We start from the raw sequence: 14182 nt of genomic DNA, 5'->3' as shown, positions 1-14182 counted from the left end.
TAAGGCAAGGCTAAAACATCTTACTCTTCATGGTCAGAATGGAAAGACTTAAACATCCATTACCACTCCCTACATTATGAAATACAGCTTCGATTCACTTGTTAACAATCTAGGAGAAATAAGACTGCAAAATTAATAAAAGTAAATGTCCACTACCTCTATATTCTATTAATCTCTAGCCACCCCACTTACCCCTTGTTTGTTTTCTTTTTTTTAGGGAAGCAAAAAAATTTGTGAATGAAAATGAAGGAGCTCTTGGGAAAGGAAAAGGAAAACGGTGGTTTGCATTTAAGATGATGATGGCCAAGGTAAATATTTTCATAACTCAGTTTGGTTGATGCCATGTATTTTCAATGGAGGCCGCATTGATTCCTAAAGAAGAGAAAATTGGTTATGTTCCTAGAAAGAGAAAAACACCTTACACTTTACATATATAAAGCATATAGGGGGTCTGTCCAGAAAAAGTTCAGCCATTGTTACTATAATGAGAATGGTTTGCATGACATCAATGTAACCTGGCAGCCAAGGAGAGTGGACTGGAATGTGCATGTGTGAATATGATGACTTCACTGTATTAGTCAGTGGTGGCTGTAGAGTGAGCATGTGTACTGAGTGGCCTCACATTCAAATTGAACAAGTAGAGCAATGAATCTGCATCAAATTTTGCATTAAGCTTGGACATTCATCTGCAGAAACTAGTCAGATGATTCAGAAGGCTGCAGCTATAGGCAACTGGTGATTGGCAGGTTCACCACGAGAAAATATCACATCTTGTGCACAGTTTGGGGGCAAGGCATCAAATCACCCAGGTGACTCAGCCCCACTGCAGCCCAGATTTGGCACTCTGTGACTTCTGGGTTTTCCCAAAACTAAAATATTCTTTGAAAGGGAAGAGACTTCAGACTGTTGATGAGATCCAAGAAAATACAACAGGGCAGATGGCGATAGGAAGAACTGTGTGAGGTCCCAGGGTGCCGACTTCGAACGGGACTGAGGGGTCATTGTCCTTTGTATAATGTTTTTTGTATTTTGTATCTTCTTCAACAAATGTCTCTATTTTCATATTACGAGGATACCTTCTGGACAGACCATGTATATATATATACATATATGTGTATGTATATATACGTATATATATACATATATATAGTACATATGCAGTATATCTATGGTATTAAAATTTGATTAAAATTTGGACTGCGAGGGCATAATTCGGGGGGCGGGGAGCCCCAAAAGGCTCCTGAGGGAAGTTAAATGAAAAATAAGTTCAGAAACATTGATTTATGACAAAAGAATTTTGTGATTTTATCACCTCCAAATGTAAAAGACTATGCTCCTTTCATTTTCATTCCCTGGTAGATAAGTATTCTGGATCAAATTTTTTTTCTCAAAAGTCCAAGTAACAAATCATATATGTAGCTCTTCTCTACCAGGAGCATAAATTGGATAGAAAATAAGAAAAATACAAATAATATACCAATAATATATGAATTTTTTAAAGATAGAAAATAAGCTAACATTTATTTAGTATTTACTATATATATATGCCTAGCACTTACTTAAATCTATAAAGTTATTATATTTAATTATCACAGCAAGGTGGGTACATGGTATTATTCTTCTCTCTTTACAAATATTATACCACCTGTAAACTAAATATATTCCTATAAAGATGGAGTTTTATAAATAAAGTTTATATCTCTTAAGTATAAATATATATTTTTATTATATATATCATAGGTTACTTTTGTTCTTTTTACAGTTTAAATAAATGAACTCCCATAGTACTTATGCTTTTGTTTCTGGCTTTTTTGATGCAATATTATATTATAAGATATATTCATGTTGTAGGACTTACAGTATGTTTTTATTGATGTGTTGTGTTCCATGGATGAAGATACCACAATTTGTTTGTCCACTCTACTCTGGATGGACATTAGGGATGTTCCTAGTTTAGGTCATCTTTTGAACTTCAGACTGTCTCACACTGTTTTTCGGCTTCATGTGCCTCTGCAGCTCACATACTATCCCAGCATAATGTACACGCATGTAAAGTTATCTGCCTCACTCCCATGCTTCTGTCCTCTTGACCATGAACAGCCCAACACTGCGGCATGAAATAGAAGTTTTTTTATAAAAACAAATTTTATTCTTTTTATTCTTTCCTTTCCTATGATGCCATATGCCTTTCCATTTAGCTGACTTCTGTACTACCAAAATGAAAGTATCCCATGTCTTAACACCTACCATCATGGATTGAAATTTCCTGTTTATGTACATTACTTTCGAATAGACCCGGAAGCCCTTCAATACAGGAAACATGTCTTGTTCAGATTTCATTAATTTCTTCATGTGATATTTTTTGATTAGTCAATAACATTTGTTGATCACTTATTAGGTGCAAATCCAGTCCCTGCTCTATTATGGTGCACACAATAAACAGATTTTTTAAACTATAATTTTTGTAAAACAAAGATCCATTAGAAATTTTGAATTAAATTGGTCTGGAGGAGAGTGGTCTGGAGGAGAGTGGAGAACAGGAAAGCAAATACTGTTTTCCCTTTTTATGCACAGCAACATGTGATGCCAGAGGGATCTTTTCAAGCTCAAAGTTTTGTGATATTTTGAGATGGGGGATAAACTTCTTGAAAAACAAGAGGTTGGGTTTTACCAATATTCTTGGCTTTCTTTTCAGAAATGGGCAAAATTTCTCAAAGACTTTGAGATCTTCAAAGCTGCTTGTGTCCCATGGGAGAATAAAATCAAGGCTATTGAAAGTAAGTGCTTGATAGATCTCATTAGACGGGAATGTGGTCCTAGATAAATTTCCCTTAAGCTTATCAGATGCCTTCTTTGGTGGGAGAGATTAAAAACAAGAAAACTAACAAACAAAAACTCTCTTTTTTATATCTTTGCTCACTGTGAAGACTTGTTAGCCCTTACCAATCACCACTCTCCCTTCCTACATTACATCAAAATATTCTCATTCTGAGCTTGTTGTCCCTCCTACACGGGGAAGTCAGAATTGTGCATAATGACACCGAGTCATGTTGTTGGGAAGGCAGAACTTTTATTTTGGCAATGAATATGACATTGAAAATATATATACTCTCATGTTAGTAATCAAAATGAATGTCTAAAAAGAATGAGTAAATCTTAGAGCTTCATTTTCAAACATCTGAAGTTGAATAAACAATAATCATCTAGGAACTTGCTATTTGAATATCATATTGTATCTTCATTTTACAGAATTTTCACAGTGTACAGGGAAGGCAAGACTATACACTCAATTAAAAGCCATTTAGAGCAGTGCTCTAGGCTTGGAAAAGGCAAACAAGAATTTTAAAGTATTGAAAATATAATAGTAAATCTTTTTTAAAAACAAAGAATATAAAGAAAGGAATAGCCCTGGCTGGTGTAGCTCAGTGGATTGAGCATGGGCCGGCGAACCAAAGGATGGGGGTTCGATTCTCAGTCAGGGCACATGCCTGGGTTGCAGGCCAGTTCCCAGCAGGGGACGCACAAGAGGTAACCATACACTGATATTTCTCTCCCTCTCTCCTTCCCTTTCCCTCTAAAGATAAACAAATAAAATATAATTTAAAAAAAGAAGTCTTTTAAGAAAATAAATAAAGGGATAACATTTTTTAAAAAACGGTCTTGAGCACAATTTTGCCATGTTCTGGTTTCTAAACGTTTTGACTAGAATCTGATTTTCTTTCATGCCTTGGCTTTCCTGCTGGTTAAATGCACATTGCATAATTAAAATGGAGCCTCCGTAGGGAGCTAGCACAGTTGGGGGATATTTCACTGACATGATTGCTCATGTTTTAGGAGCAAGTATTCCTCAGCTCTCTGTCTCTCATTATCAAACAGCAATTAACAAAAACATATCAGCTCATTAATTGCACTTACTCCAACATATTTCTGGGCCTTCCTTTTCTCGCTTTATTTTACTTCTTCACACTTATAACTAAAATACTGTGTTCTAATTGAATTTTGAATATTTTATTTTATTCTGTATGTGTTCCTTTCTTTTAAAAGATGGGAAAGCAGAGATTCTGTTTTGTTCACTCCTGTATCACCAGGCCTAGAATATATTTGGCTTTAATAAGTATTTGTTGAGTCAAATGAAATATAGACAAATCCTACAAATATCTACCATTCTGAGAAACAAAAGAAATTTAGACACATCAAAAAAAATATCCAGACATCATGGTATCCTTAGTTTTTAACTGTGCAGCTGAAATATGTTACCTTGAGCAACACTGAGGAACAGAGGGCCACTTGGAGCATTAAGATTCTGATACAATTTTGTTCTTGCTTTGCCGTAGATTAGCTGTTGACTCTGACTGAGCCAGTCATTGAATCCCTCTGGGCCACAGTCTATTCATTTCTGAAAACGACAGGGCTGAGTCTTGATTAATTATGAGATGTATCCCAATAAGTTTATAATTAATGATAGTTAAAACTATCTATTTGCAAATTAGTTATGTTTAAAGTACGCTAGAGCAGCTTCCAGCCTATCTAAATAATGATATCATTTTCACTTGCATTTTAGTAGCCTATCTTGAGTGGAATAGAAACAGATGAAATCATTTTTATTGCCAGAAATTACTAAAATATAAGTTACACCTATGACCACGATCTATCATGAGTGTCAAAGTGGAAAAATCAAACTCAATGCCACTCAATAATACTTTCAGTTATTTTTTCTTCTTTCCTCTTCCCCCAGAAAATTTGGCACAAACTGGATAATTCAAGCAAATGTGAATTATTTTCCCTTTATTATTTGATTAGGATAATTTTCTTCACTTTTTTGGTGCTTTGCCTCACTGTGGAGCCCTGGCCCTTATTTTCTATTCTATTGCAATCACCACAAAGACTCTAGAAACAGTATTTCATTTAATCTTTAATGTGCCTGCAATGTGCGTGCTAACCTTACTATTTTAGAGTTGGGGTTAAATAACTGTCCCAGAATTTGTTGGTAGAGGAGCTGAGATATAAATTGAAGACCTGCTATGCTTTTCCCAGTGTGGCATGCTGATTTTTACTTTGAGGAACATTTTTTTTTTCATCAGGTCTTAGGGAGGATTCTACTAAGTCAATAGCAAGATGAGTAGTTGCAAATTTTTGTTCTAAATAACTATCCTATTTGGAGCATTATTTTTCATAATAAATATTATCATATATCCATTTTAAGTGAGTTGCTTATTTACTTATACACTTCACATTTTATAAGATTCTTAAAGTACTATAAGTTTAATGATAATCATAAGTATTATCTTACAATTAAGCATATAAGCCTATGCTTTGAGGATTTTGTATTGGTTGAAAAGTCCGAAGCCTCTCTAGGAATATATACTAGGATAGTCATTGGGTTGGACTAACTATCTCATCAAAAGTGGCTTACCAAAGATAGCAAAAGCGTGTGTCTGGGATGATTTTTGAAGATGAACAGAATGGAATAAGTGGGACACGGAACTGGTTTTCTAAAGGTTAAAGTTGTTTTACCCCTATTGACTCTGTAGCTTGGGCAATCCTTTTATATCTCTGGCCCTCTGTTTTCTCATTTGGAGTTTCTAAAGTTCAGAATTTAATTGGTTACTACACAAGGCCATTTTCAACCCAACATTCTATAATTTGTAAGTTTTAGAAATATATGGAATCATGATGGTGCCGTTGGCAGACATGGCTCGCCTCTTCACACAACCACATCAAAATGACAACTAAACTATAGAACAACCATGACTCAGAACCATCAGAAATCAAGCTTAGTGGAAGTCTGACAACTATGGAATTCAAGAAATTGAATTCAGAGTGGTATATCCATCCAGACTGGTAGGAGGGGCAGAGATGCGGAATGGGCTTGTCCTTCACCCACATGTGGTGGGCAAAAATTTGGGAGGGTTATCTTGGGAGTGAGGAGTCACAGCCACACACCAGGCAGTCCAGCCTAGGATTCCAGTGCCAGAAAGGTGAGTCACCACAACATCTGGCTGCAAAACCCATCAGAGATTGACTCAGTGGAAGAAACTTCTGAAGCCCCCCAAGAAGTTCCCTTTAAAGAGCCTACACACAAACTCACTCCCTCTGAGCTCCAGCACCAGGGTAGCAGCTTGAAAGGCCCCAGTGGCATAAAGGGAGAAACTGAAGTGTCTGGCATCAAGGCAAGCAAAGGCCATTGTCCCTTTTCTAAACCTTCCCTCAACAGAGCTGACAAACTGGTGCCATATCTGAGACTCCATTAACCTGGCTAATGCTGTTTGACCTGCCTGGGAGATCCCCAGAGACTCTGTCCCACCCAACTTACAGGCCCACCCAAGCTACTTTTTCATATGGTTGGTCTTGGCTCATGCTTCACAACTTCCTAAATCCTATCGAACAAGCAATAGCAGGTCTTAGTGAACCCCAGGCCCATCACTGGTAGCAACCAGACTAGATTCACATCTTGGCTTCACCTGGGAATTTCCATTACCAGCACAAGTAGCAGCCATTTCAGATTGCTTTATAGCTCAAGCAGAGAGGCCCCAGGAAAAACACAGGTCGAGGCTGACCTTGGCCTGCACCACCTGGTAAACCCCAGGGCCAATGTATGCAGTGGACAGCTATAGACCATGTCATAGCACCACCACCTTGCCCCTGAACAGTTGATCCTCCAGGGAGACAGAGGCTGGTGGTCAGTGGTCACCGCCAGTTCTTGCAGTTGACTGGCATGGGAAACTCCCTCCCACTGATCTGCCAACAGCAACCAAGGGTCAATTATAAGAGGAGGTTGTACTCAGCCCACACAAAGGGTCACACCTCAAGTACCCAGCTTGGGTGATATGGGAGGCTGTGCCACTGGACACTACAGGACACTTACTAAATTAGGCCATACTACCAAGACACGGAGTCAAAGTAGCTCTACCTAGTACACAGAAACAAATATAGGGAGGCTGCCAAAATGAAGAGACAAAGAAACATGGCCAAAATGAAACAACAGATCAAAACTCCAGAAAAAGAGCTAAATGAAATTGAGATAAGCAATCTCTCAGATGCAGATTTCAAAACACTGGTTATAAAGATGCTCAAGTAACTTAGTGATGACCTCAACAGCAGAAAAAAGACCCAGTCAGAAACAAAGGATACTTTAATTGAAATAAGGAATTTACAAGGAAACAACAGTAGAATGGACGAATCTGAGAATCAAAACAATAATATGGAACAAAAGGAAGCAAAAAAACCAACCAATCAGACGAATAAGAAGAAAAAAGAATCCAAAAAAATGAGGGTAGGATAAGTAGCCTCTGGGACAACTTCAAGTGGTCCAATATTCACATCATAGGGGTGACAGCAGGAGAAGAGAAAGAGCAAGAAATTGGAAATCTACTTGAAAAAATAATGAGAGGAAACTTCCCAAATTTTATGAAGGAAATACACATGCAAATCCAGGAAGCACAAAGTCCCAAACAAGATGGACCCAAAAAGGACAACACTAAGACATATCATAATTAATATGCCAAAGGTAAAAGATAAAGAATCTTAAAAGCAGCAAGAGAAAAGCAGACAATTAACTACAAAGGAGTTCCCATAAGACCGTCAGCTGATTTCTCAAAAGAAACTTTGCAGGTTAGAGGGAACTGGCAAGAAATATTCAAAGTCATGAAAAGCAGGCACCTATAGCCAAGATGGCTCTACCCAGCAAAGATATCATTTAGAGTCAAAGGACAGATAAAGAGCTTCCCAGACAGGAAAAAACTGAAGGAATTCATTATCACCAAACCATTGGTATACAAAATGTTAAAAGAACTTATGTAAGAAAAAGAAAATCAAAACTATAAATTATTAAATGGAAAAATATACATATCTATGAATAATTCAATCTAAAAAACAAACTAAGGAAAGAACAAGGACAGAAACAGAAGCATGGATACGGAGAGTGTTTTGATGGTTGCCAGATGGGAGGAGGGATATAGGGGGATGGGTGAAGAGGTGAGGAGATTAAGAAGTACAAATTGGTAGTTACAGAACAGTCATGGGGATGCAAAGTACAGCATAGGAAGTGAAGTAGCCAAAGAACACATACACGTGACCCATGGACATGAACAGTGGTAGGGGGATTGCCTGAGGGAGCGAGGAGTGCTGGGTGGAGGGAAGCAAAGGGGTAAAATCAGAACTGTAATAGCATCCTCAATAGAATACAATTTAAAAAAAGAAGTATATGTAAGCATGTGACATTCCTTACTTTATATTTTTGAGTATAAATTATTGTAACTGATAAATACAAAACAGAATTATATTTAAAAAGGCCTGCATGCATAATTTACATTCTCCAAATTCCTTTCAGGAAAATGTAAGTTGGATGAGTACCCTATTTATAAGGTATATATTTTATATTAGAAAACTAATGCAAATTAGTTTTCTCTTAAAGAAATGCCCACTTAATTTTACAAAAGATTGAGAAATATCAATCATTTCCATTAAAATCAGAATTATCTAACATATAATATCTAACATATTATATCTAACATGTATAACATCTAACATATAATACACTTGACTTGCTTAGTTAATTGATCAAACACTCAGTGTTTACCACTATCGGGCATGTTTCTAGGCACAGGAGATGCTCGGCTGGCAAACATAAGTAAAATTCTGCTTTCATTATTTTTGACATGCAAATGAGTAAATGTGTGTGTGTGTGTAGACAGATCATAAAATACAACCAATTAAATAATGAAGATAATTATGGATTGTGATAAGTGCCATGTTTAAAAGAGGAGCTTTTGAGCTCTACTCCCAGTGGTCTTTCTAATCCAACTCACCCTCCTCACTCTCTGCTCAATCTCTAAATAAATATTGAACAAATATTTTTTAAATGTGGTTTTAGAAGAGTTTCTAATTACCAGCCTTCACTGAGTTTCCACAAAGGCCTGTGCAATAATTGACGGAATCAAGAGGAGAACTCAAATTAAGTCTACAACTCATGTTCTTTCCATCTTGGTTCCAGTGAGACCAGGATCCCCCTTACCAGTGCGGACCGGGTACTCACCTGATGATTCCCAACTTTTTTTTTTCACGTAAAAGGTAGATTTGATAACTCTTACCACCAAGGGATGCCAGGAGATTCTATATCTCATGGGGATGCCATGGAATTTCACTGTTATGCCATCCTTGTTAAGAGACCACACCTAGAACCCCAGGGTTACCTGAAGGGTCCTATCACTAACTACATTGCATTGCCTATTTTACTGAAGAAGCAATATATTTGTACTCCTGTGAAATATAATCTATGCTCACTGTGAACCTAACATCACTAGTAAAGCCATGGATAAGATCATTGAACAGTTTTCAAGCTGGAGATTACAAGTCATCTCCAGAATAAAAATCTACTTCTTTCTAATAGAATATAACATAAAAATGAAGGTGTCATTGGCGTGTTTTTCAGACTGGGAAGATCTTCAGGTAGGCAACTCTAAGCACAGAGTTTAAACCACATATTCTTTTGTTAGATTAAGGGCTCCAGAAAATAGAAGCCAAATTTGCCCCATTTAACTCTATCCCTAGACCAGATTGGAAGTAAGTACTTAGTATCCTAGCCTGGCAAGATGGCATTTACAGTGTACTCATGCAGCAGGTGATTTAATTGGTCTTTTCTCATTTAGAAATGTTCACATTTATCTGCTTGTCTTGTTATCAGTCTGTTTGAGAGGAAATTATACATGATGACAGACTACGAATTACTTTGCCTTAATGATAAATAACCAGAGGGAGAAACGAAATTTTAACCTTAATTTAAGAGAAACACAAGAAACTCATGGGACAAAAATACTGCATAAGCTTAAGGCCTCACATTAATACATACCAAAGACCTTGTTTTACTGTCTTAATAAAACACTGTAGAAACAGCAGTATCTTGGTTAGAGTAGAGAAAAAAAGAATTGGTCATTTACGGGTATTACCCAAATGTGTAACTTTGACTGACCTTAGCTGATTGATGGATATTATCTATATTATTTCAGACACACATATTCATTGCATATTTATTTGATATAGCATAATTTTTTAAAGGATTGAACTATGATTCTATTTGAGGAGAAAGATAGCACTGTGGTTAAGCGAGGTCTAGATTTGGCATCAAACCCATATAGGTCAAGACTATGTGGTTCCATTATTTACTACATATGTAACTACCTATATATAACTGGCTCCATAACTTACTAACTGAGTAAATAACCATGACCTTAAGTCTCTGTAAAACGTGAGTATAATAATGCTTTCTTGCAGGAGTTTGATGATGGTTAAGTCAATTAATGTGCAGAGATCCAAAAGTTATGTGAAACAAAGATTCATTAAATCATAGCTATTATTATTACTAATGAAGTCTTAGTTCAGTAAGGTCTGTGTTTAAGTTTTTAATCCCCCATCCATACAGTGGGACTAATGATACTTAATCTCTCCAGTTTCCAGAGGGAGTAAAATGAGTTGATGCTGATAAAGTTCTTAGTGTACATAATTGATTATCAATTTACAGGGTGGGGCACAAGTAGGTTTACAGTTGTTCATATAGCAAGTAATAAAATAATCAATAAATAATAATGCAAGAATAAACTCTATGTTTTGCATACTCACAACTCTAAACCTACTTTTGCCCCACCCTGTGTGTTAGCTGTTATTATCATTATTATTACTAACTCATGTTCTTTACAAGAGTAAATAAATTTTAGCTGAGAGACTAAGTACATGAAAATGACTCTTCTTTTTAATCATGCTCTTTTAACCACACTTTATTAAGATTTCTATTTTTAGTGAATGCCAGTTTCACTCAATGACCTCCAGTAAGAGAGAATGGCTAGAATAAATAGACATGAGAAGGAAGATTTTCTTTTTCATTTTTATTTTGAGACAGAGAAGGGTCCTGTGGAGACTTAATGTCAACCAGTTGATTTGTTTTCTCTATTTAAGCTCTTTCTTTTGTTTTTGCTCTTGTGCTTTTGCCAGTGAGAGGCATCAGGTGGAAGGAACATTTTTTTATCTGAATTCCTCTGTCTTTTTTACTTGTGTCTTGGTCTTTCCTACAGTCACTCTGGTTTTAATGAAATCTATTTTCTTTACATGTAGAATTCAGTAAAGAAAACTGATAGATGTGACTTCTCTCTCTCTAAATAAAATTGTTGTGAAGCCATTTGCAATATTCTAAACTGAACTTTGAAATCTTTAGAGTCCAAAGCATATTAAATCTATAATATAAATGAATTACATAGTGGGAGGGGATACTTGCTGAAACACTTTAATTTGCTCTCTCTCTTTTTTATGTTCCTGTATATTTACACTCTGTATGTAACTTAGAAAACTCGTTTGCCAGGGGTTGTGCATTAGGGGCTGAGAGAGAGTGGGCTGTGGTGCTGAGAAGAGCAAAAATATAAAAGGAATGAAGTAAGGTGGGAAGGAAGAAAGGAGGAAAGGAAGGAAGGAAGGAAGGAAGGAAGGAAGGAAGGAAGGAAGGAAGGAAGGAAGGAAGGAAGGAAGGAAAGAAGGAATGGAGGGAGGGAGGACTTGTATTCTGGGCTTGGGAATCTACACCAGAGGATATCAAGTGTGATTCCAGGGAAAAGCATGCCCTAGATACCTGGAGACAAGGCTCTTTTCTAGCTGACAAGTAACTGTAACAGTTAACAAGCTGGAAGTCCACTGCTTTCAATAAAAACATGATGAGTGAACCTGGCTGAGGCAGACCTCAGGTAGTTGTTACCAGAGAACATAGATAAGAGCCATGAAATGATATGAAATCACTGGGAGCCAGGTGAATGATCAGATGTCCTGAGAGAGGCAGATCTGCTTTACCTTTCTGTACACAGTCCAGTGCATCTGGTTACAGGACATGGGGAGCCAGGAGCATGCTTTAAAAACACACACTTTTAGAAATTTTGTAGGACTCTGTACCACCCTACAAAGTGAAATGAATCCAAATATTCAGACTTCAAACTACTTGATTTCTTTTGAAATATATACTGAGACATTGACTTCCTTTCGGGTTTATATAAAAACTGTCTCTGAGTTAAGAGAGTAAGTAAGATGGTACCTAAAGAACAGACTGAGTTCCAGAAATAGAGGTATGACTCACATGAGCTTGACCTCATCTTAGTAAGCAGAGGCTGCAATTTGCTCCACGTGAACCTTTCTCCCCTTGTGATGTTTTAGAGACAGCTGGTCCAAGGAAGTCGTTGGTCACCAGAGGTGCAAAGGGGTTAATGCAGCAGTTGGCCAAAGCTGTTCATTGTTCTCCTTGGGCAACTGAAAATGAGAATTGGGAAGACTGGGAAAACTAGCAACTTGATGCTGAAATTTAAGTGAAAATCAAAGGAGCATGGGCTCTTGTAAATCTATGAAATCTTAGCCTTAGACGTCAAATTCCTGTTTTATTCTTCCTTTGACATTCTCTGATTTCAGAGAATGCTTTTATATATTTTTTCTCATTCAAAAAGCATTGAACAGATTACCTCACTTTTTACCATTTGGGGCATGTATAAGTTCATAAAACATTTTTGCCTCTCCTCTTCCAATTTATTCCCCAGAGTTGAAGTGATTTCTTAAAGATCAAAACAGTCCTCTACCCACCACTGCTTAACACCTGTCCATGATTTCTCATCCCATTTAAAATAAAGCTTTCACTTTTGTCATTGCCTTAGGAGGCCCTACAGAATGTAGTTTGGCTATTTGTTGTTCCTATCACAGGCCTTAGGTTTGTTCCTCAGTTTTCATGAGTTCTTCCCTTCCTCGTGATATTTGTTTTCATTTTTTCCTTTGCCTGAGCTGCCCTTCCCCAGCCAGGGGCATTTCTACCTCTTCCTCCAATGTCAGATCTCTGCTCACATGTTATCTTCTCTGATTTGTCTTTCTGACCAACCTGTCTAAAGCAACCCCTCTCAATACCTTATCCTCCTTTTTGTAGAACACATCTGGCTGTAACTATATATGTGTGTATATATATTACATATTATATATAATGTTATAGTAATATAATTATGTCATATTACATATATTATATAATATATGGTGCATACATGGTCCATTCCTAGGTATTATTCATCATCATGAACATACATATAATGCGTAATATATAATATACATCTAATATATTACATATCATATACATATACTATATGATGTGTACTGGAATGTGTGATATATAGTATATATTATGATAAATATATTTATTTTTCAATATGTAAATTCCTGTATATTTGTTTTTTTCAGTTTTCTTTTTTAAAAATTTTATTTTATTTTAATTGTTGTCCATGTACAGTTTTCTGCCTTTTACTGCCATCCCAGCCCACCCCTCCAGCCCTCCCCACCTCTCTCATTTACACCCCCCTAGTTTTTGTCCATGTGTTCTTTATACTTGAGCATGTAAATCCCTCCCCTTTCCCCCTGAAATTCCTTCCCCTCTCCTCTCTGGTCACTGTCAGTCTGTTCTCTATTTCAGTGTGTTTTGTTGTATTTTGCTTGTTTGTTTGTTTTGCTGTTTAAGTTCCTGTTAAAGATGGGATCATATGGTATTTGTCTTTTACCATCTGGCTTATTTCACTTAGTATAATGCTTTCCAGTTCCTTCCATGCTGTCACAAAGGGTAGGAGCTCCTTCTTTCTGCTGCATAGAATTCCATTGTGTAAATGTACCATAATTTTTTGATCCATTTATTTACTGATGGGCACCTAGGTTGCTTCCAACATTTGACTATTGTAAATTGTGCTGCTATGAACATTGGGGTGCATAGGTTCTTTTGGATTGGTGTTTCAGGGTTCTTAGGACATAATCCTAGCAGTGGACTTGATGGGTCAAAAGGCAGATCCATTTTTAGTTTTATACCTCATTAAAATGTAAGTTGTATTAAGACAATAACCCTGTGTGCAACATTGTGCTTCAAATCTAAGATAATCCCTGATAGAGTATACTTAGTAAAAATGTGTGAAGTGGGTGAATGAGCTTCAGCTTCTATGCTGTACTCACAAAATGTCAGTAATGTGGGAAGCAGCACAGGATGGTCTGTAGGATAACCATTTATAAGAGACGTGGTCAACTTTCTGAGAAGGGTGTTGTTTGCCTGTGAAAAAAGGAGGAAAAAATGCAGCAAATATGTATAATTATGTATAGTGATAGCTAACTACTGGCCAGGCAGTCACAACCGCTATATATATAT

At 36.8% G+C, this 14182-nt stretch overlaps 1 protein-coding gene across 1 annotated transcript in view; it reads left to right on the top strand.

The window, feature by feature from the left end:
- Positions 1-14182, top strand: part of TMC1 (transmembrane channel like 1) — a 142149-nt gene that overhangs the window by 66671 nt on the left and 61296 nt on the right. The window contains exons 5-6 of the mRNA XM_037061780.1: positions 218-308; positions 2696-2777. Of these exons, the coding sequence (XP_036917675.1) occupies positions 218-308; positions 2696-2777 (173 nt within the window). The remainder of the gene's footprint in view (positions 1-217; positions 309-2695; positions 2778-14182) is intronic.

The sequence above is a fragment of the Sturnira hondurensis genome, unplaced genomic scaffold, assembly GCF_014824575.4.
Source record: "Sturnira hondurensis isolate 20B ecotype Veracruz unplaced genomic scaffold, ASM1482457v3 Scaffold0013515, whole genome shotgun sequence".
Classification (NCBI taxonomy): Eukaryota; Metazoa; Chordata; class Mammalia; order Chiroptera; family Phyllostomidae; genus Sturnira; species Sturnira hondurensis.
Note: the sequence above shows the minus strand (reverse complement) of the source record. Positions and strands in the feature narration are given on the sequence as shown.